This window comes from Xenopus tropicalis, chromosome 3 (genome assembly GCF_000004195.4).
Source record: "Xenopus tropicalis strain Nigerian chromosome 3, UCB_Xtro_10.0, whole genome shotgun sequence".
NCBI lineage: Eukaryota > Metazoa > Chordata > Amphibia > Anura > Pipidae > Xenopus > Xenopus tropicalis.
Window position 1 is genome coordinate 144,684,124 of NC_030679.2, and position 22,682 is coordinate 144,706,805.

General features: G+C 45.8%; 1 protein-coding gene across 2 annotated transcripts; it reads right to left on the bottom strand.

Annotated features, from left to right (window-relative positions):
• Positions 1-1,371: 1,371 nt before the first annotated feature.
• Positions 1,372-22,568, bottom strand: cntrob (centrobin, centriole duplication and spindle assembly protein). Of its 2 annotated transcripts, XR_001924279.2 has the most exons (20): positions 22,443-22,568; positions 21,642-22,018; positions 20,677-20,764; positions 20,528-20,582; positions 18,016-18,157; positions 16,873-16,989; positions 15,124-15,240; positions 14,943-15,041; positions 12,618-12,824; positions 11,766-11,912; positions 8,551-8,684; positions 8,339-8,464; positions 7,993-8,134; positions 6,839-7,856; positions 5,904-6,055; positions 4,336-4,405; positions 3,731-3,815; positions 3,564-3,654; positions 2,751-3,477; positions 1,378-1,786 (listed from the first exon to the last, which is right to left on the bottom strand). XR_001924279.2 is itself a non-coding variant. In XM_018092566.2 (19 exons), exons 2-19 carry the CDS (start codon positions 22,005-22,007, stop codon positions 3,391-3,393), a joined length of 3,243 nt encoding a protein of 1,080 aa, XP_017948055.2. In that variant the 5' UTR covers positions 22,008-22,018; positions 22,443-22,568; the 3' UTR covers positions 1,372-3,390. The 2 variants fall into 2 exon arrangements, 1 of the variants encoding a protein (XP_017948055.2); XM_018092566.2 differs by having other exon boundaries at positions 1,372-3,477.
• Positions 22,569-22,682: the final 114 nt, after the last annotated feature.

Here is a 22,682-nt window from a genome sequence, read left to right on the forward strand (position 1 = left end):
ACAGGAGGGTCAGGCCAACAGGACAGGAGAGGGAAACAAGAGTTTGAGTGGTGGAAGCGTGCTGGAAAGAGTTGAGCAATCATCTGAGTTGGTTTCAGGTGGGCCCTTGCAACACTACAATGGACCCCTTGCTGGTTGCATTTCCTTGTTGAACATTCATAGGACCAAGAATGGGACTTGAGCAGGTTCAGACAGAGATCTAGAACTGGCCCTGGTACTTCATGTTTACAGGGGCCCAAACAGCCCCCCCACAGGCCCAATTAATGGTGACTGTCTACAGCAGGGGTCCCCAACCTTTTTTATCTGAGAGCAACATTTGAATATAAAAAAAGTTGGGGAGCAATGCAAGCATGATAAAAGTTCCTAGGGGTGACTGATAAAGGCTGTGATTGGCTATATGGTAGCCTAGCATGGACAGGCAGCCTACAGGAGGCTCTATTTGGCAATACGCATAATCTTTATGCCTCCAAAACTTACCAAGTTAGAAATTCAAAAATGAACACGTTTGGAGGCCACTGGGAGCAACTTCAAAGGGGTTGGGGAGCAACATGTTGCTTATGGGCCACTGGTTGGGGATCACTGGTCTACAGGGTCAACCCAATCCCCGTTGGTGCTCCCCCGGCCTGCCCATTTCGGTCTTCCGACACACCTAAGGTAAGACTAAAGTACTCGTGCTCTGTTCCCCTGGGGAGAGGTGTGGTGGCTCCGGTGGGGGTTCCTTAAGGAGGGCCTGTGGTGGCAGCCCCGGTGGGCCCAGCATCCCCCAAGCACAACCCTGACTGTCTAAACTTAGACCTGACTGTTGGAACTTAGCCCCTCTGGCATTTAGACCTACAGACTACCAGCCCAAGGCTGGACTTGGGTGGGATTAGAAGCTCTTTGGTGTTGACCTGCAGGATCCCAGGCATCTGTAGAGAGAGATTTCTTGCTTTTCCTTTATATAGCACTACTTGTACATGCAGAATTGTACATATTACACAGCTGAGTGCTGGAATGTGAAGAAGAAGTGGGTAGGCAGACAAACTTCTGCTCCAGTGATAGAGAATGTTGGGGAGCAGCTGGGGTGGAGATTAACCTAAGCTTCTGGGCTGGAGTTGAGAAGCAGAGACCGACCTTAACTGATGAACTTGAAGTGATGGGACTGTCGGCCAACAACTGACCTAGAGGGGATGTGAGCAGTGACACTGTTGGGTCGGTGAGGAGCATTAGTCCTAGGGCTATCAAGTCCAAGGTCTCCAACCCTCCAACCAACAGCTTCATGAAGTCTCCCCACCCCCACCCTTGAGCTGTGACCTGGTTGTCTCCGATACGCAAACATGGAGGCCAAATGCCTCAAGTACTGACTTTCTACAGAACACTCAAAGTCACTGGTTTATGTGAAAGTAAAAAAGATTTTTAATATATAAATAAGTAAAAATAAATAAGACAAATGCTTTATACAAAAATACACCTTACTGTCTAGTGCCGCGGTCTGAAAATGTGCCGCTGTAAGGCCGCAGTGACCGAGGAGGCAAACGAATTACGTGGAGCAGTAAATAGCTGGAACTTTATTAAGGGCTTTAAAGGAGAACAAAGCCTTTATTGAGAAGCCTAGGACCCCTCCCAACTGCACCACTGGGGAACCCAAATGCTGTGCCCTTTACCGGAGGCCTCTTGAGGGTCCTAGGGTTAAAAAAAAGGGTTGTGTTCTCCTTTAAGTGACTGCGTGCTATAAGGTTTGTATCCTGGTTTAATATACATTGTCCTATTTGGGTTGTGATGAACATGAGACAAACAGTGGCACAACCTGACTGTGTGGTCCTATCAGCTGCAGTTTGCTAAGGAAGGTGGCTTGGTACAACAGAAGAGACCTTAGGCTGTTACTGCTGACATTCTAGCAAGTAGATTAGTTCAACAGGAGAGACATTTGGCTGTTACTTCTGGCACTCCAGCAAGTAGATTAGTTCAACAGGAGAGACCTTAGGCTGCTCCTGCTGACATTCTAGCAAGTAGATTAGTTCAACAGGAGAGACCTCAGGCTGTTCCTGCTGACATTCTAGCAAGTAGATTAGTTCAACAGGAGAGACATTTGGCTGTTACTGCTGGCACTCCAGCAAGTAGATTGGTTCAACAGGAGAGACCTCAGGCTGTTACTGCTGACATTCTAGCAAGTAGATTAGTTCAACAGGAGAGACATTTGGCTGTTACTTCTGGCACTCCAGCAAGTAGATTAGTTCAACAGGAGAGACCTTAGGCTGCTCCTGCTGACATTCTAGCAAGTAGATTAGTTCAACAGGAGAGACCTCAGGCTGTTCCTGCTGACATTCTAGCAAGTAGATTAGTTCAACAGGAGAGACATTTGGCTGTTACTGCTGGCACTCCAGCAAGTAGATTGGTTCAACAGGAGAGACCTCAGGCTGTTACTGCTGACATTCTAGCAAGTAGATTAGTTCAACAGGAGAGACATTTGGCTGTTACTTCTGGCACTCCAGCAAGTAGATTAGTTCAACAGGAGAGACCTTAGGCTGCTCCTGCTGACATTCTAGCAAGTAGATTAGTTCAACAGGAGAGACCTCAGGCTGTTCCTGCTGACATTCTAGCAAGTAGATTAGTTCAACAGGAGAGACCTCAGGCTGTTACTGCTGACATTCTAGCAAGTAGATTAGTTCAACAAGAGAGACCTCAGGCTGTTACTGCTGACATTCTAGCAAGTTTGTCTCATGTTCATCCTATTTGGGTTGTGATGAACATGAGACAAACATTGGCACAACCTGACTGTGTGGTCCTATCAGCTGCAGTTTGCTAAGGAAGGTGGCTTGGTACAACAGAAGAGACCTTAGGCTGTTACTGCTGACATTCTAGCAAGTAGATTAGTTCAACAGGAGAGACATTTGGCTGTTACTGCTGGCACTCCAGCAAGTAGATTAGTTCAACAGGAGAGACCTTTGGCTGTTACTGCTGGCACTCCAGCAAGTAGATTGGTTCAACAGGAGAGACCTCAGGCTGTTACTACTGACATTCTAGCAAGTAGATTAGTTCAACAGGAGAGACCTCAGGCTGTTACTGCTGACATTCTAGCAAGTAGATTGGTTCAACAGGAGAGACCTCAGGCTGTTACTGCTGATGTTCTAGCAAGTAGATCTGGATCTATGTGTTGTTGGAAACACTCAGAGGCCCAAACTGCCCTCCCAGCCCACTAAATATTGACTGTCTATGGCATCTTACAGCAGCCCCTCTGGCATTTGCCAGAACCCATAGATTGCCAGTCCAGGCCCATTTCCCATGATACCATTGGCCATTGTCTCTACAATGGGTAGCTTTTTGGTTCTTCCCATATTTTGCTATGAACACGCACACACAGATATCAAATCCACAGAATAAATATATTACACAATACAGTTTCTTGCCGGTCTATCTCCATATTCCACCACGTCCTCCCCTCGACGTCATCCTCTTCATCCCCCTAGAAGGAGCCGCGCGTCGCTGAGTGGATAACACCTAAGAACATGAGAGGGAGAGACGTGAAGCCTTCGGTTTGGGGGTACACGGCGCATGTAAGTGCAATAACAACTGCCCTTAGTCACCTCTTTCTTTACTGCCTCTGGCATTTTGCCCTCTGGGAGTTTCGTAGGCTTGGCCGGTATCCTGGGCACATCTAGTGCCTTCTCTGTAGAGCTGCGGGACAGGGAGATGGGAGTCAGAGGACAAACCCTTATGGAAATGGAAGGCACCTCCATGAGGAGACACTTACCCCTGGGGCTGCTGGTTGGGGCGGCCTTGGCCGTACGGAGACACAGAGGGATAAACACTGAGGAGACGAGACAGGTCGGCCATGTCTGAAATAGGCCAGAAATAATTAATTCATTAACAGTCCTAAGCCCCGCCCTGTCATTCCAACCTCATCAGATACTCCCCCAAACTATTGCAAATGGGCCGCCCCCCCAGAGGAATTTACCCGGCCCCCCCACTGCATCCTCACCCCTGGCAGTGGAGAGAGAGGACTCAGCGGGGAGCGGCCCAAGGAAGCTAAGATGGAGGAAGGACAGGCTGCAGACCGGGGGGAACTGGTACAGGTAGGGTGCAGCGTTAATTAACATAGCGCCAGGGGGAGGGGTTGGCGGGTAATGGGAACAGTCTGGGCCACAGTTCGATGGCGGCGGCATATAAAAGAGGATTTAAGCCACAGTCTGCCGACGGTGGGGGGGTGCTGGTGATGGAGGTCCGGCCCCCCAACAGTCTGAGGGGCCCTTGAGGTCAGAAGTTTGAGGACCCCTGCCCCAGAGTAACTGATCATTTCTTGACCAACTGCAACTCTTTTCTGCTGCATGGACCAATCGCTACCCCAGCAGCTCTTACCTATGTTGGAGCGCATGGATTCTTTGTCCGAGTCCTCGTTGAGCGGATCCCCGGGGGTGCGGTCCAACAGCTAAAAAGAAGCAAAGAGCATTGGCCCAAGATTCTTACTTGGGAAGCCCAGTTGTCGCCCGACTAGAGCCCAAATGGGAACTGGTTTGGCCATAATACGGGGCAAGGGAACACCCCTGTGGTGGATCAATTTGGGCTGATCTGAATGTTTGGCCCTTGGGCTAGTGACTGGATCACATCTGGGGTCCCGGCTAGATCCGAATCCAAACAGAATCTGCAGCCAATGTGTCTGGGCCAGTGACCCCCAACACACAATAGGAGACAGAAGTCTATAGGTCTAGAACAGGGGTCCCCAAACTACAGGCCACGGGGGTCGGATATGGACCCCAAGGTCAGGTCGGTGACATGATTTGCTCAGTGAGGGCCAGACTGAGGCAGACAGGTAGTAGCCAGAGGTGAGGGCTGGGGGCGTAGTTTGAGGACTAACTATAGTCCGGCCCCCCAACAGTCTGAGGGATCGTTGTTTAAAAAGTTTGAGGACCCCTGGTCTAGAACATAAAAGCAATCTAGCACATCAGCCCCAGGGCGTTCCCATATGTGGCACATGTTTCAGTACAGCTATTAAAGTCAGGGCCTAGAGACCTATGGCTCTCCAGCTGTTATACTACAACTCCCAGCAACCCCTAATGACCCCCGCTGGGGTCTTAAAAGCTACAAAGTTGCTGTTTCTTGGTGGTTTGTGAGAAAAGGGGGGCAACGGAACAATGTGGCATAGGCCAGAAAGGGTTAAAGGGGTTGTTCACCTTTAAGTATGATGTAGATTGCAATTGGTCTTCATTTTTTATTACTGGCAGTTTTTGTTAATTATTTTATTTTTGTTCCGCAGCTCTCCAGTTTGGAATATTTAGCAAGCTATCTGGTTGCTAGGGTCTAGTTTACCTTAGTAACCTGCGAGTGGTTTGAATAAGAGGCTGGAATATGAATAGGGGAGGGGCTGAATAAAAAAATATGATGTAGAGAGTGATATTCTGAGACGATTTGCAATTGGTCTTCATTTTTTTTTATTACTGGTAGTTTTTTTTTTTTTTTAATTATTTTGTTATTTTTGTTCCGCAGCTCTCCAGTTTGGAATATTTAGCAGCTATCTGGTTGCTAGGGTCTAGTTTACCTTAGTAACCAGGGAGTGGTTTTAGAGAGTGATTGATATATGAATAGTAGAGGGGCTGAATAGAAAGCTAAGTAATAAAAAGCAACAATAACAATCATACTGGAGCCTCACAGAGCAATAATGGGGTTGCCAGGGTCAGTGACCCCCATTTGAATAGTGGAAAGAGACAGAAGAAGGCGGCAAATAATTCAAAAACTATAAAAGATAAAAAATGAAGACCAGTTGAAAAGTTGCTTAGAATAGGCCATTGTATAACATAATACCCCTTTATCAGTGGGCCCCGCCATGGCACAGACAGACGGCCTACAGCCCAGATATTGTTGGCCAACCTGCACTTGGGAGTTAAAGTTCCACAATAACATGGCAGCCACTAAGCTATTGTGTCTCTCACCATGCGTATATAGTACTGTAGGTGGCTGTTTGAAGGGGCCTCTTCCTTGTTCTGTTCCCAATTTGGGGTGCTGTCCAGGGCGTCCATTTTAGTTTGCGCCGGCTCCTCCAGAAAGAGTGGTCTCTCTGAGACTTGCAGGAAGCTTTCCGAGGCTGAAAGAGACAGTGGGGAGGGGTGCGAGAGAGAGAGATATATATATATATATGAATGAATATGGCTCTCAGATCTGCCCCCCCTGTTGACACAGTAACACCCCCTGCGGAATTGTCCTGCTCCTGTGCTCATTAGTGTTGCCCCCCTGCCAACCTTCCATTAATAAATGATTACCGCCAAGGCATAGGAGAAGATTAACCCATTCAAGCCCCTTTATACTTTAGCTTCATATTGTTATATAAATTTATTGAACTGCTGTGTGAGCAGAGCTTCCAAATAAATACAATTGAGTTTAGAGCTCAAGAGCTTACAATCTAGTGATCCCCAGCACTGTCCTGTGTAAGGGATACACACTAGAGATGCCCAGTGTGTATCTCCCTGTTACTGGGAATGCTGGGAGCTAGAATACCGTAGTATATATATATATATATATATATATATATAATATGCTATTGTGCGCTGGAGCCATTTGCATTTTAGACTTAGTGGCCTTTTGAAGGATTTCAAAGCCTTTCTCGCAAACCCCCCGGGGTTTCAGAAGCTACACAAAAGGAGCCTGGGGAGGGCAACTGGCCAGTGGGAGAGGCGGATTAGTCATAAGAGGCTAATTGAACTCCACTGGATGGTGCAGGAACACGTACACGTGTGTACAAACACACGCCAGCAATAACATTACATTCTCTATAGGCGGAATGCATTTACGCTGTAACTCCGCCCCCTAGGAGCCACCTAGGAAACTGACAGTGAGCACCGCTGACCCCCAGGGTATAAACAGGACTTACCCCTTTCCAGCGTTGTCCGGTCCTGATGTGGCTCTAAAGGGTAGAAGCCCAGGTGGCTACTGAAGCTGTGACTCAATTCCTCCATTTGCAGGGGGTAGAAGCTATCTTCCGCTTCCCTGTAACTGGGCACTGCTGGTTGGTAGCCAGGGTGGTGGTGTGGCCCCTGCCCGGGGCCACTGTTTGATGCCTTGGATAGCGAGACGGGGAGGAAGCCAGGCTGAGAACTCTGCGCTTTTCCTGTTTGGAGACCTTGGCTATCATTTTGGTTAGAGATGTCTTTATTATACTGGTTTCTTGGGTTTATAGCCTCTTGGCTATCCAACCGTATAGCATGGCCACCAGTGTGCACGATATGGCTACTGCCGGTAGAATCATGGCCGCCCATCTTCGTGGCTTCTACATTCAAGTGGCTTACAGACTGGTGGCTTAAGCCTTTAAAGAAGCTGTCGGCAAACATATTATGGCTACCTGTGTCTATAGTTACCAGCGGCTGGCTACTGAAGAGGCTACCGTCTGCCATCAGTGAAATGCTTGCGGAATCTTTAATGCTCTTTGCTTTGTTATCGTTGTGTTGACTGAATAACTGGCTGTGTCCAATGAACTGCTGGCTATCAATGCGGTTTAATAGGGTCATTGGCCGACTTCCTTGGCCACCATCTCCCATTGATTTACTGCTCACTGCTTGCATTTGGATAGCGCTATGTGAATTTGGGCCACTGCTCTGTTGATCGGAATCTGTCAAGGGAAGGCTAGCACTCCCAGAGAGGTGGCCACCCTGCCGATATTGGCTACTGGCCAGACTTTGATCTCCTATTATAGGTTTCAGGCTATCCTTCAGCTTGCTGCTTGCCAGTAGGTGGGAGCTCTCTCCATGCCCGAGTGAACTGGCACTTCTCTTTAGAGGGAGCTCCTCCCCTCGGCTCTGTTCGCCAGCGGCCTCCCTGTAACCACTCCATGGCATCTCAGGGGCCCCTGACAGGACGGGCTGGGGAGGGGCTTGCAGGGACGATTCGGAGGCCTGATAGAAAGAAAGAGACAGGGCAACCTGTTACACCATGTGACATATTTGAACAGATTGATGGGTAGGAGGGTGGAGGATGGAGCTGCCCGTTACTGGGCATCATTGCCCATTTCCGCCTCTCCTTCTTTCTGACCTTGGAGGTGAGAACCCTCAGCGCTTGGCTCCAATGGCTCTTCATCACCTCCTGCAGCTGTGCCAGCATCTCTGCCCTCTCACTCTCCAGCCGACGGAGCGCCAGAGACAGCTCCTGAGCCTTCTCCTCTGAGCGAGACAGTCTGTGAGAGGGGACAAACAGTCAGAGGATTCCTTTCACCCCGCATCTGTTTCCAGACACTCTCAGACTGGCACAGAGAGGAGGAGCTACGAGTCTGCCCGCCCCCTGCAGGGTGACCCAGCAGAACTGCAACTCTCTCCTTTCTTGCAGAGATTATGGCTGACACAGTAGCCACCGCAGATCATCGGACTGTCTCAGGACTTACTTGAGTTCATATTCCATGGCGACGTCTCGGTGGCGCTTCTCGCGCTCTTGCAGTTCTGACTTGAACTGGGAGAGTTGGGCGGAGAGTTCTGTCTCGTGCTGCGAGGTGAGGTCTAACAGCTGCTTCCTGGGAAAGGAATGGGCACGTTGGGTTAAACAACAAGTAGCGCTCCCTACTAATGTGCCATAACCCTTTGCACTCTCTATTCATACCGGTGTTGCTCTCTCACAGCACTCAGGTGCTGGGCGCTCTCCTCGTGGACAACGCTAAGTCTCTGAGTGACGGCCTCTTCCAAGCGCACCTTACGCTCGCTCTCCAAGCGCACCCTCTCAGACTCACTACGGGCCTGCAAGTGGAGCCCAGGAATAACACGTGAATAAAAGGTATAAGGTATTCTCTACATAGTGCCGCATACATCTACCTCCAGACACTGCCTTTGCCCTTCTCAGGCTCCTCCCCCTTTCCAATATGGCTTTACCCCCTGGTCAAATCTGTTTTTAAAGAAACAGTTCAGTGTAAAAATGAAACTGGGTAAAATAGACAGACTGCGCAAAATAAAAATTATTTCTAATACAGTTAGTTAGGCAAAAATGTAATCTACAGTGGAGGAAATAATTATTTGACCCCTCACTGATTTTGTAAGTTTGTCCAATGACAAAGAAATGAAAAGTCTCAGAACAGTATCATTTCAATGGTAGGTTTATTTTAACAGTGGCAGATAGCACATCAAAAGGAAAATCGAAAAAATAACTTTAAATAAAAGATAGCAACTGATTTGCATTTCATTGAGTGAAATAAGTTTTTGAACCCCTACCAACCATTAAGAGTTCTGGCTCCCACAGAGTGGTTAGACACTTCTACTCAATTAGTCCACCTCATTAAGGACACCTGTCTTAACTAGTCACCTGTATAAAAGACACCTGTCCACAGAATCAATCAATCAAGCAGACTCCAAACTCTCCAACATGGGAAAGACCAAAGAGCTGTCCAAGGATGTCAGAGACAAAATTGTAGACCTGCACAAGGCTGGAATGGGCTACAAAACCATTAGCAAGAAGCTGGGAGAGAAGGTGACAACTGTTGGTGCGATTGTTCGAAAATGGAAGGAGCACAAAATGACCATCAATCGACCTCGCTCTGGGGCTCCACGCAAGATCTCACCTCGTGGGGTGTCAATGATTCTGAGAAAGGTGAAAAAGCATCCTAGAACTACACGGGAGGAGTTAGTTAATGACCTCAAATTAGCAGGGACCACAGTCACCAAGAAAACCATTGGAAACACATTACACCGCAATGGATTAAAATCCTGCAGGGCTCGCAAGGTCCCCCTGCTCAAGAAGGCACATGTGCAGGCCCGTCTGAAGTTTGCCAATGAACACCTGAATGATTCTGTGAGTGACTGGGAGAAGGCGCTGTGGTCTGATGAGACCAAAATAGAGCTCTTTGGCATTAACTCAACTCGCTGTGTTTGGAGGAAGAAAAATGCTGCCTATGACCCCCAAAACACCGTCCCCGCCGTCAAGCATGGGGGTGAAAACATTTTGCTTTGGGGGTGTTTTTCTGCTAAGGGCACAGGACAACTTATTCGCATTAACGGGAAAATGGACGGAGCCATGTATCGTGAAATCCTGAACGACAACCTCCTTCCCTCTGCCAGGAAACTGAAAATGGCTCGTGGATGGGTGTTCCAGCACGACAATGACCCAAAACATACAGCAAAGGCAACAAAGGAGTGGCTCAAGAAGAAGCACATTAAGGTCATGGAGTGGCCTAGTCAGTCTCCGGACCTTAATCCAATAGAAAACCTATGGAGGGAGCTCAAGCTCAGAGTTGCACAGAGACAGCCTCGAAACCTTAGGGATTTAGAGATGATCTGCAAAGAGGAGTGGACCAACATTCCTCCTAAAATGTGCGCAAACTTGGTCATCAATTACAAGAAACGTTTGACCTCTGTGCTTGCAAACAAGGGTTTTTCCACTAAGTATGAAGTCTTTTTTTGTTAGAGGGTTCAAAAACTTATTTCACTCAATGAAATGCAAATCAGTTGCTATCTTTTATTTAAAGTTATTTTTTCGATTTTCCTTTTGATGTGCTATCTGCCACTGTTAAAATAAACCTACCATTGAAATGATACTGTTCTGAGACTTTTCATTTCTTTGTCATTGGACAAACTTACAAAATCAGTGAGGGGTCAAATAATTATTTCCTCCACTGTATAAAGACTGGAGTGGGCAGATGTCTAACATGATAGCCAGAACACTACTTCCTGCTTTCAGCTCTCTAAGCTGTTAGCAGTCAGTAACCAATCAGTGACTTGAGGGGAGGCCATATGGGACATAACTGTCAGTTAGTTTGCATTTGAATCTGACCTGCGTGGTCACAAACTAACTGAACAGTTATGTCCCATGTGGCCCCCCCACTGAATAACTAAGAGGTTAGAGAGCTGTAAAGGAGGAAGCAGAGTTCTGGCTATTATGTTAGGCAAAAATGTAATCTATAAAGACTGGAGTGGGCAGAAGTCTAACATAATAGCCAGAACACTACTTCCTGCTTTCAGCTCTCTAAGCTGTTAGCCTCCCACTGAATGACTAACAACTTAGAGAGCTGTAAAGGAGGAAGCAGAGTTCTGGCTATTATGTTAGTCATCTGCTCACTCCGGCCTTTATAGATTACATTTTTGCCTAACATAATAGCCAGAACTCTGCTTCCTGCTTTCAGCTCTCTAACCTCTTAGTTAGTTAGTCAGGGGGACATAACAGTTAGTTTGTGAGCAGGCAGGTCAGATTCAAAAGCAAACTAACTGACAGTTATGCCCCATATGTCCCCTCCTCAAGTCAATGATTGGTTACCGACTGCTAACAGCTTAGAGAGCTATAAGCAGGAAGTTCTGGCTATTATGTTAGTAATTTGCTCACTCCAGTCTTTATAGATTACATTTTTGCCTAACATAATAGCCAGAACTCTGCTTCCTCCTTTACAGCTCTCAAACCTCTTAGTTATTCAGTGGGGGGGGGGCCACATGGGACATAACTGTCAGTTAGTGTGTGAGTACGCAGGTCAGATTCAAATGCAAACTAACTGACAGTTACAGTATGTCCCATAAGGCACCCCCCCCTCAAGTCACTGATTGGCTACTGACTGCTAAGAGAGCTTAGAGAGCTGAAAGCAGGAACTAGTGTTCTGGCTATTATGTTAGACATTTGCTCACTCCAGAGATTACATTTTCGCCTAACTATATTAGATTTATTTTACATTAACATTCCCATGCATGCCTTCCACTAGCACAACAGCAGTGTCCCAGGAAGACAGAAGCCATTACTACTATGTTTCTTTCCTTTTCCCTGCTCAGCTACACTCTCAACCTGTTACGTAGTTCTGTCCGCTACATCCTCCTCCACATCTAATCTGCTCCCTGATTGGCTCTCACCTTCTCAAGGTTAAGCTCCATCTGCAGAGTGTCCCTCTCCCTGTGTGAGGCCTGCAGATCTCTCTCCAGCCGAAGGGCCTCTCCCTGCAGAGAAGTGAGGGCGAGCTGCCACTGCTGGGACTTCTGGGATTCTTGCTGAGCCAGAGCCTTTAATAGTGGGACAAGAGAAACAATGAGCACATAAAAAGTAAGGCCTTATCCCCAATGTAATCTATTCCCTGCTCTTATGGTTCTGACTCTTGAAACAATGTAGCAGAAGCCAGCTGATTAACCAGCTTGGCTCAAGCGGGGTTGATTTCCGCTACATTGTTTTAAAGGAGCAGTTCAGCGTAAAAATGAAAGTGGGTAAAATAGACAGACTGCGCAAAATAAAAAATATTTTCAATATAGTTAGTTGGGCAAAAATGTAATCTATACAGGCTGGAGTGGGCAGCTCTCTAAGCCGTTAGTAACCAATCAGTGACGTGAGGGGGGCCCATATGGGACATAGCTGTTCAGTTAGTTTGCATCTGAATCTGAGCAGTTATATCCCATGTGGCCCCCCCTAAAGTCACTGACTAATTAAGCAGTTAGAGACTGACAGTAGTATTCTGGATATTATGTTAAACATCTGCCCACTCCAGCCTTTATAGATAGCATTTTTGCCTAACTAACCATATTACAAATATTTTTTTTTTTATTTAGCACAGTCTATCCATTTTACCCAGTTTCATTTTTAAACTGAACAGAAAAGAGAAAACAGAAAGGGTTTACTTTCCCTTTAATAGTTACTGTGTATGTTACAGTGTATGTGACTATTAGATGACTCCCACTGGGGGGGGGGAATCATACAATACCAATACCCGCTCTTACCCGCTCACTCTCCACCTCTCTCCTCCTCTCCTCTTGCAGTCTCTCACACTGATCCTGCAGCTCTCTCTCCCGCTCCAGCCACACTCTCTGCTGCTCCAGCATCTGGCTCTTTAGCATCTCCAGCTCCCTGTGCTCTTCTGCGTGAAGGTCTCGCTCTCTCTCTTGCTCGGTCTGGAACTGGGTAACCAGAGCCTCTCTCTCCCCTACCTGCAACACATATAGGGTTAATAGGCAGTAGGTTAATATGGTGAGGTGCTCATACTGCAATGAATCTGACCCCGCCCTCCACGCAGGGCGGAGATGCCAGTTAGGGTGCCCATCATGTGAGCAACTGGCGGGCCGGACACAAGCAGCGCTGCACTGGTGATATAACAGGGCGCCGGGTAATCACAGAGCGAATCTCTTTAGAGAGAAGATTACAGGAGATGAGTTAGTTATTGGATTAGCCACTCAGACCCAAATTTATTAGGGCATTCATGGGGCACAATGACTGTGCTTATGTTTATAATGTAACATTCAGGCAAATTCCTAGGCACCCACTATATATATATATATGTATAGGACCAGTTATCCAGAATGCTCGGGACCAAGGGTATCCGGATAAGGGGTCTTTCCGTAATTTGGATCTCCATAAGTCTGCTAAAAAATCAATAAAACATTAATTAACCCCAATAGGACTGTTCTGCCCCAATAAGGGGTAATTATATCTTAGTTGGGATCAAGTACAAGTACTGTTTTATTATTACAGAGAAAAGGGAATCATTTAAAGGAACAGTAACACCAAAAAATGAAAGAGCTTTAAAGTAATAAAAATATAATGCACTGTTGCCCTGCACTGGTAAAACTGGTGTGTTTGCTACAGTAACACTACTATAATTTATATAATAAGCTGCTGTGTAGCCACGGGGGCAGCCATTCAAGCTGGAAAAAAGGAGAAAAGGCACAGGTTACATAGCAGATAACAGATAAGTTCTGTAGAATACAATAGTGTTTTATCTGTTATCTACTATGTGCCTGTGCCTTTTCTCATTCAAATGGCTGCCTCCATGGCTACATAGCAGCTTATTTATATAAATTATAGTAGACTTTTTAAAGTAAACACACAAGTTTTACCAGTGCAGGGCAGCAGCACATTATATTTTAGTTACTTTTATACACTTTCATTTTTTGGTGTTACTGTTCCTTTAACCATTAAATAAACCCAATAGGGCTGTTCTGCCCCCAATAAGGGGTAATTATATCTTAGTTGGGATCAAGTACAGGTACTGTTTTATTATTACAGAGAAAAGGGAATCATTTAACCATGAAATAAACCCAATAGGGCTGTTCTGCCCCAATAAGGGGTAATTATATCTTAGTTGGGATCAAGTACAGGTACTGTTTTATTATTACAGAGAAAAGGGAATCATTTAACCATTAAATAAACCCAATAGGGCTGTTCTGCCCCAATAAGGGGTAATTATATCTTAGTTGGGATCAAGTACAGGTACTGTTTTATTATTACAGAGAAAAGGGAATCATTTAACCATGAAATAAACCCAATAGGGCTGTTCTGCCCCCAATAAGGGGTAATTATATCTTAGTTGGGATCAAGTACAGGTACTGTTTTATTATTACAGAGAAAAGGGAATCATTTAACCATGAAATAAACCCAATAGGGCTGTTCTGCCCCAATAAGGGGTAATTATATCTTAGTTGGGATCAAGTACAGGTACTGTTTTATTATTACAGAGAAAAAGGAAATCAATTTTAAAATTTTGAATTATTTGATTAAAATGGAGTCCATGGGAGACAGGCTTTCCGTAATTCGGAGCTTTCTGGATAACAGGTTTCCAGATAAGGGGTCCGATACCTATATATTGAATATGTATGTGTGTATATATACACAAATATATATATACAGTATATTATATATACACACATACATATTAATTTTAGGCTTTATTTTGCCTTTATATTCCCCATTAAAGGGCTGCTGATCGCTTACTTTTACAAGGAGCACTGTGATTAGTAGAGGGGAATCTCTGTGCTGCTCTAATGAGCCAATCAGCTCCTGTTTGGCTAGCCGCACCCCAAATAGCATCATACCGATGCCGATGTAATTACACAACAGGAGACCCATGGGAAGTGATGGCAGCTTAAGGTTAAACTGGAAGCCTATAGTACCTACCTTCACAGAAACCTACAGATATAATCTTAATGGACAATACATTGATATTTTCAACAGGTAATGGAGAAATATAACTATTAAAGCACAGCTGTCCCTTAGGCTCCAAGAGGGATATTCCTGAATGTTCCGGATTCCTTTGCTTCCCAATCACCTACCAGCTTCTGGGCCTCCTCCTGTGCCTCGGCTGAGATCTGCTTTTCCTTAGCAAGAGTGTCTTGTACCTGGCAGAGCTCCTGGCGCACCTGAGTCAGCACCTGAATCAATGAGAAGACAAATCAGAGTGGTGAATATATATTGAGGGTGGAGCCGAGGGGGCGGGGTCTCCACTTGACCCACCTCCATGTCCTTGGCTCGGGCCTGCTCCGCTTCTTCTTTTTGCCTGCAAAGCTGATGCAAAGCTTCTTCTTTCTTCTGTTCCTGCTGTTTCCATCCTCCCACCACCAGCGCCAAGGTCTGGGGATAAAGGGAAAGCCCTTATTATAGCTGAATGCCCAACGGGCAGCAATATTCCTCTATATACAGCTGCTTGCACTTAATCTGGCAGTAGATTATAAAGGGATAGTCCAGGGCATGGGCAGAATGTATACTGAGAGGCAATTGCTGTTATTAACATACCTACAATTAACCAACAGGAAGTAAGGGTAGTCACGTGACTTGCACACAAACACAGCTTTTATGAAGTAAACATAGAAAGGAAGTTTCACTTTTAACTTTATTATTTCTCTGTAATAATAAAACAGTACCTGTACTTGATCCCAACTAAGATATAATTACCCCTTATTGGGGCAGAACAGCCCTATTGGGTTTATTTCATGGTTAAATGATTCCCTTTTCTCTGTAATAATAAAACAGTACCTGTACTTGATCCCAACTAAGATATAATTACCCCTTATTGGGGGCAGAACAGCCCTATTGGGTTTATTTCATGGTTAAATGATTCCCTTTTCTCTGTAATAATAAAACAGTACCTGTACTTGATCCCAACTAAGATATAATTACCCCTTATTGGGGGCAGAACAGCCCTATTGGGTTTATTTCATGGTTAAATGATTCCCTTTTCTCTGTAATAATAAAACAGTACCTGTACTTGATCCCAACTAAGATATAATTACCCCTTATTGGGGCAGAACAGCCCTATTGGGTTTATTTAATGGTTAAATGATTCCCTTTTCTCTGTAATAATAAAACAGTACCTGTACTTGATCCCAACTAAGATATAATTACCCCTTATTGGGGCAGAACAGCCCTATTGGGTTTATTTCATGGTTAAATGATTCCCTTTTCTCTGTAATAATAAAACAGTACCTGTACTTGATCCCAACTAAGATATAATTACCCCTTATTGGGGGCAGAACAGCCCTATTGGGTTTATTTCATGGTTAAATGATTCCCTTTTCTCTGTAATAATAAAACAGTACCTGTACTTGATCCCAACTAAGATATAATTACCCCTTATTGGGGGCAGAACAGCCCTATTGGGTTTATTTCATGGTTAAATGATTCCCTTTTCTCTGTAATAATAAAACAGTACCTGTACTTGATCCCAACTAAGATATAATTACCCCTTATTGGGGCAGAACAGCCCTATTGGGTTTATTTAATGGTTAAATGATTCCCTTTTCTCTGTAATAATAAAACAGTACCTGTACTTGATCCCAACTAAGATATAATTACCCCTTATTGGGGCAGAACAGCCCTATTGGGTTTATTTCATGGTTAAATGATTCCCTTTTCTCTGTAATAATAAAACAGTACCTGTACTTGATCCCAACTAAGATATAATTACCCCTTATTGGGGCAGAACAGCCCTATTGGGTTTATTTAATGGTTAAATGATTCCCTTTTCTCTGTAATAATAAAACAGTACCTGTACTTGATCCCAACTAAGATATAATTACCCCTTATTGGATGCAAAACAATCCTATTGGGTTTAATTAATGTTTTATTGATTTCTTAGTAGACTTAAGGTATGGAGATCAAAATTACGGAAAAAGCCCTTATCCGGAATACCTTTGGTTCCGAGCATTCTGGATAATGGGTCCTATACCTGTACCTAATATGTGTGAGTTTAATGAGTAATGTCACCTGGTCCAGCTGTTGGATCATAGTGTCCTTCCTGCGGTCGGCCGTCAGGGTGACAGTCAGTCTCTGCTGCAACTCCAGCATCTCATTCTGCAGGTTCTGAATGTGGCGCTCCAAATGCTACGGAGAGAGAGAGGCAGAGGTGTCCTGAATATCCCAGCAGGGCTTGGGGCCGACCCTTCCTAAAAGGGGGAATAACTTGTTCTACGGGATCGGGGGTAATTAGCGCAGGGCTGAACAGGTTTAATTAAAGCCGACACCACGTGATGCCTTAACGAGATTACGGCACAGCGGCTTAACCGCTGATCCAGAGTCATGACAGATGACTGAGAGATACAGAAGCTAAAGGGTGGGGGGGGGTATGGGAGGGAGAAAGTACCGGCGACTCAGAGAAACGGGCAACACATAAGAACATAAGGGCCCATCTGTACAACCCCCCTTTGCTCCAACCTACCTACCTGCATTTTTGCTTAAAGATGTAGTTAAAGTTAAAAAGTTATGTTTAATAGAATGTCCTCTTCTTAGCTTCTTTTCAATTGGTCCTTTTTTTAAAAAAAATAATTAAAAAAAAAAATCCTATCCTCCCTCTTTCCAGCTTTTAAATTGGGGCGACGACCCCGCCAAAAAAACCTATTGCTCTGATTACATTGTTAACCCTCTCCTATTCATACTCCAGCCTCTCATTGCAACGCTACCGAAGCAAGTCCCTGGTTTCTAAGGTAATTTGGACCCTAGCAACCAGATAACAGCTTAAATTCCCAGCTACTCCCGGTAAGGCACGCTGCACAATATCCAGTAGGGATGCACCATTATAACTCTATGCTTATTTCAATAATTGTTCAGCAACTCTCCAGTTTGGAGTTATAACAGCAACCTGGTTGCTAGGGTCCAAATGACCTTAGCAACCAGGGAGTGGTTTGAATGAGAGACTGGTATATTAATAAGAGAGGGACTGAATAGAAAAAAAAAAAAAATAATAAGTTATAAAAAGTAACAATGACAATAAAACTGTAGCCTCGAAGAGCAATAGTTTTTTGGCTGCCGGGGTCAGTGACCCCCACTGTTTGAAAGCTGGAAAAAGTGAAGAAGAAGGCAAATGCTATGAGTTACAGCAGCCCAGCAAACTGCTGCGCATATAGCCCGTACCTTCCGTCGTGTTGTCTCTCTCTCCAAGGCATCTCTCAGCTGTATGTCAGCAAAAACAGGACCTGCTTTATATAAAGATGCGTAGCGAGGAAACAGCCCCTCCAGGCCAGGCAGGGGGAGAGGGGGCGACACTGGCCGGGCACTGGGAAATAGAAAAGAAAATAGAATGTAATCTCAAGTCCGGCTTGGGACTCCTCCAGTTACATGGGAGTAGGAGAAACAATAGGTTAGCTGAAAGCAGTTCTAATGTGTAGCGCTGGCTGAAAGCTCAGACTCAGGCACACTTTACTGCAGCGCTGCAAGTTGGAGTGATACCCCCCCTCCCCCCCAGCAGCCGATCAGCAGAACAATGGGAAGGGAGCAAGATAGCAGCTCCCAGTAGGTATCAGAATAGCACTCAATAGTAAGAAATCTAAGTCCGGCTTGGGACTCCTCCAGTTACATGGGAGTAGGAGAAACAATAGGTTAGCTGAAAGCAGTTCTAATGTGTAGCGCTGGCTGAAAGCTCAGACTCAGGCACACTTTACTGCTGCGCTGCAAGTTGGAGTGATATCCCCCCCCCCTCCCCCCCAGCAGCCGATCAGCAGAACAATGGGAAGGGAGCAAGATAGCAGCTCCCAGTAGGTAACAAAGTCCGGCTTGGGACTCCTCCAAGTATACTGATATAGTCACTATATGGAAAGGATAAAGATAAATGGAAAAGCTGCACACAGATTAGTATGACCAAGTCTCTTTAGTTATCTTGCTGCTCCCCAGCTAAATACCCTCATTGATGCCTTTAAATGGGTTGTACACTTTAAATTAACTTTCAGTATCATGTAGACATCGATGTTCTAAGATTATTTACAATTGGACTTCATTTATTTATTTATTTTTGTACGTTTTTTCAGTTATTTAGCTTTTGGTCCAGTTTGGTATTTCAGCAGCTATCTGGTTGCTAGGGTCTTATTTACCTTAACTACCAGACTGTAGTTTGAACAAGAGACGGGAATATAAATAGGGGAGGGCCTGAAGTAATAAAAAGTAACAAAAACGATAAAACTGCAGTCTCGCAGAGCGATAGATTTTGGCTGCCGGGGTCAGTGACCCCCATTTGAAAGAGTCAGGAAATGAGGGCAAATAATTCAAAAACGATAAAAAAAAACCCCAAACCAATTGCAAAGTTGCTAGGAATAGGACATTCTATAATACACTAAAAGTTAACTTGTAGGTGGGTCTGGGAATAATCATGCCAAACAAGGCAAAGCAAATCATCCCTTTTATTGTATGTGACATCCGTGCACAGGATTATTTTATAAAAAGGATTAAATACAGAATGGTGGCATCGGCGCCCTCTAGTGTCTAATGGGTAGTATTACAGGCCCTGCAATGTGCCATGTACTGGGTCATTGGCCCAAAACAAAGACACGTCTTTATTACTATTCATGGTGGTGGGTTTTTTTGAATGATATAACTTCTTGAACTTGTTTGGAATTTAAAGGGGAACTCCACCCAAACACAATTTGAAAAGTAAACATAATTTCAAGCAACTTTGCAATATATATCAATTAAAACTATTTTCATGATTTTTAATGTAATAATATGGTTTGGAACAGTTCCCTAAGCCCCGCCCCCTGTTCCCCTGCTGATCTGGCTGACTACTTTGTGACTCAAATAAATGTAACAGTAGCTGCCTGCCCTCAGCCTGTATCCTCCCAATCCCCTCCATTGATGTCAAAAGGAACATCCCAGTGCAATGAATTGTGGGTTATGTAGTTCCTGCATGCGGTCTGTAAGCTGTGGAGAAGTTGTTACAGTTTGTAACATCAATGTTTTAGTCCCCCCTCCCCGCCGCCAGGATTTCAAATGATGCAGAAAGAGAAGAGCAGTTTTGCAGCTGGATAAATGGTATTTACTTGAAGAAACAGACTACAGCAGCAGTCCCCAAACTACGGCGCGCGGGCCGGAACCGGCCCCCCAGAGGAATTTACCCGGCGCCCGCCGAGTCCTTCCACCTGGCAGTGGAGAGAGAGGACTCAGTGGGGAGCGGCACAGGGGAGCTGAGTTGAAGGACGGACTGGGGGAACTGGTACAGGTAGGACTCAGGATGTGGGCTAATTCACCAACACCGGGTGTTGATGGTGGTCCGGCCCCCCAACAGTCTGAGGGGCCCTTGATCTGGCCCCTTGGGTTAGAAGTTTGGGGACCCCTGGACTACAGCAATAGGTATATTAGGGGTTGCTGTGCTGTGTGGGGCTCTTTAACCAATTTTGTTTTATAAGCCAGATTCCCTTTACCAGTTATCTGGTTGGTAGGGTTCCACCTTTGCAGGCAGTGGCTTAAATGACCAGAATATGAACGTCAACATCATATTAAAAAGTAATACTAATGCAAACTTCCCATTCAAGGCCTTGAATATGGCCTGAGAAACTACTGATCTTTACATTCCTGTAAAAGCCCAATGCAGTTGCAGTGACTGTCATCCCAAAGTACTGGCCACCCATTAGCCGCTCCCCCCCCCCACCAGACTTACTTTAGCAGCGTGCTTGTGGCATCACTCGGCTCCTCCTCCTTATCACCAACATGGCCTGTGGGGAGAAGAAAATGACACTTGGTTATCAGTCAGTTTCCCCAACACACCCCATGTTCCCTCTCCCCGTAGAATTAATGGAGTTCACTCACTGGAGTGCGGCGTGACACTGGGGTTCAGACTCAGCATGTTCTGCAGGTATGAGCGAAGAGACTCCATCTGAGAGATGTAAGAGACACCCTGTAAATAAGAGACATTTGTCAGTATTGCCACAAAGCTCAGTACATAGAAAAAACATACACGTTAAAGGGACACTGTAATGATATTTATGGGGTATTTTTTTATTTCTAAATGACACTCAGCAAATAATTCCCTCTGCCATTTAACCTTTTATTCTTGACCCAACAAATGTATTTGTAGTTGTAATATTGGTGTGTAGGCGCCATCTCAGTGCCTTGTGCCTGAGTCTGAGCTTTCAGCCAGCGCTACACATTAGAACTGCTTTCAGCTAACCTATTGTTTCTCCTACTCCCATGTAACTGGAGGAGTCCCAAGCCGGACTTGGATTTCTTACTATTGAGTGCTATTCTGATACCTACTGGGAGCTGCTATCTTGCTCCCTTCCCATTGTTCTGCTGATCGGCTGCTGGGGGTGAGGGGGGGGGATATCACTCCAACTTGCAGCGCAGCAGTAACGTGTGCCCGAGTCTGAGCTTTCAGCCAGCGCTACACATTAGAACTGCTTTCAGCTAACCTATTGTTTCTCCTACTCCCATGTAACTGGAGGAGTCCCAAGCCGGACTTGGATTTCTTACTATTGAGTGCTATTCTGATACCTACTGGGAGCTGCTATCTTGCTCCCTTCCCATTGTTCTGCTGATCGGCTGCTGGGGGTGAGGGGGGGGGATATCACTCCAACTTGCAGCGCAGCAGTAAAGTGTGCCCGAGTCTGAGCTTTCAGCCAGCGCTACACATTAGAACTGCTTTCAGCTAACCTATTGTTTCTCCTACTCCCATGTAACTGGAGGAGTCCCAAGCCGGACTTGGATTTCTTACTACTGAGTGCTATTCTGATACCTACTGGGAGCTGCTATCTAGCAGAGAACGTTCTATTCACCTTTGCACTTGAAGCCTCGACCCCTTCCTGTAACTTATGGGACATCTCGTCGGCCAGCTCGTCCATGTCAGTCCCGTGCGTGGGACTCTGGGCGAGGGCAGAATTCCTTAGCAAGCAATCCGTGTCCTGGCTCTCGGTCTCCAGCTCCTTGCTGCGCCGCAGGGAGGCGTAGAGCTGGGTGGTCACCTCTGAGAAGGCTGCGCGCCTCAGGCTGGAGGCCGTCGGGAAGGAGATGGCGGGTGGAGGAGAGGGGCTGCGAGAGCCATGCCGGAGAGGGGACGTCGGAGAAGACAGCGGGAGAGGTTCTATGCCACTGAGAAGCGAGGAATCCTTTGGGTTGTACCGATGGGGAAGCGCCATGGACATAGCACAGACAGCTGGGAGAAAACAAACGGGATAATATTATTGATCAGGTTCCAATGTAAGGAGAGCTCCCAATATCCATTCACTATACAGCCCCACTGCTAATAATGTTATATACAAATGCAATGTCCCTTTGGTTCTGACCATTGAAACAATATAGCCGAAGAACTCCCAGTATTCCCTCGCCCCACTGACTGCCAGCTAGACCTGTGGTACCACAGCTGTCTATGGGATCTACAGCTTTATGCACTACAACTCCCAGCATTCATAGCTGCAGCTGCCTAAAGCCTGACTGCAGCCTGTGCCTACAATTCCCAGCATTCACTGACAGCAGGAAAGGCACAGGCTAGAGTGAAGGCCTGCCCTGAAGATAAAACCTACACAGGGGTGATTACTAAGAGGAGTAACCCCATTTTGAACATAAGGTGCCATACTCACCCTGCCAGGAATATTCCAGTCACAAACCCAGCGCCTTCCTTGTTTAAAACCCGCTTCCCCAGCCGCCCCGTGATGTCATCTCCTCACAGCTACCATCACCATAGCAACTGACAGGCGCACTGAGGTTCCCAATATTCCCTTGCGCCATCTTGCTCCGCCCTTTTAAGATAGCCGTTGGAGTTGTCGGCGGCCATCTTGGTACACCCAGAGCCCTTCAAAGACTGACTTGACTAGGGCCTG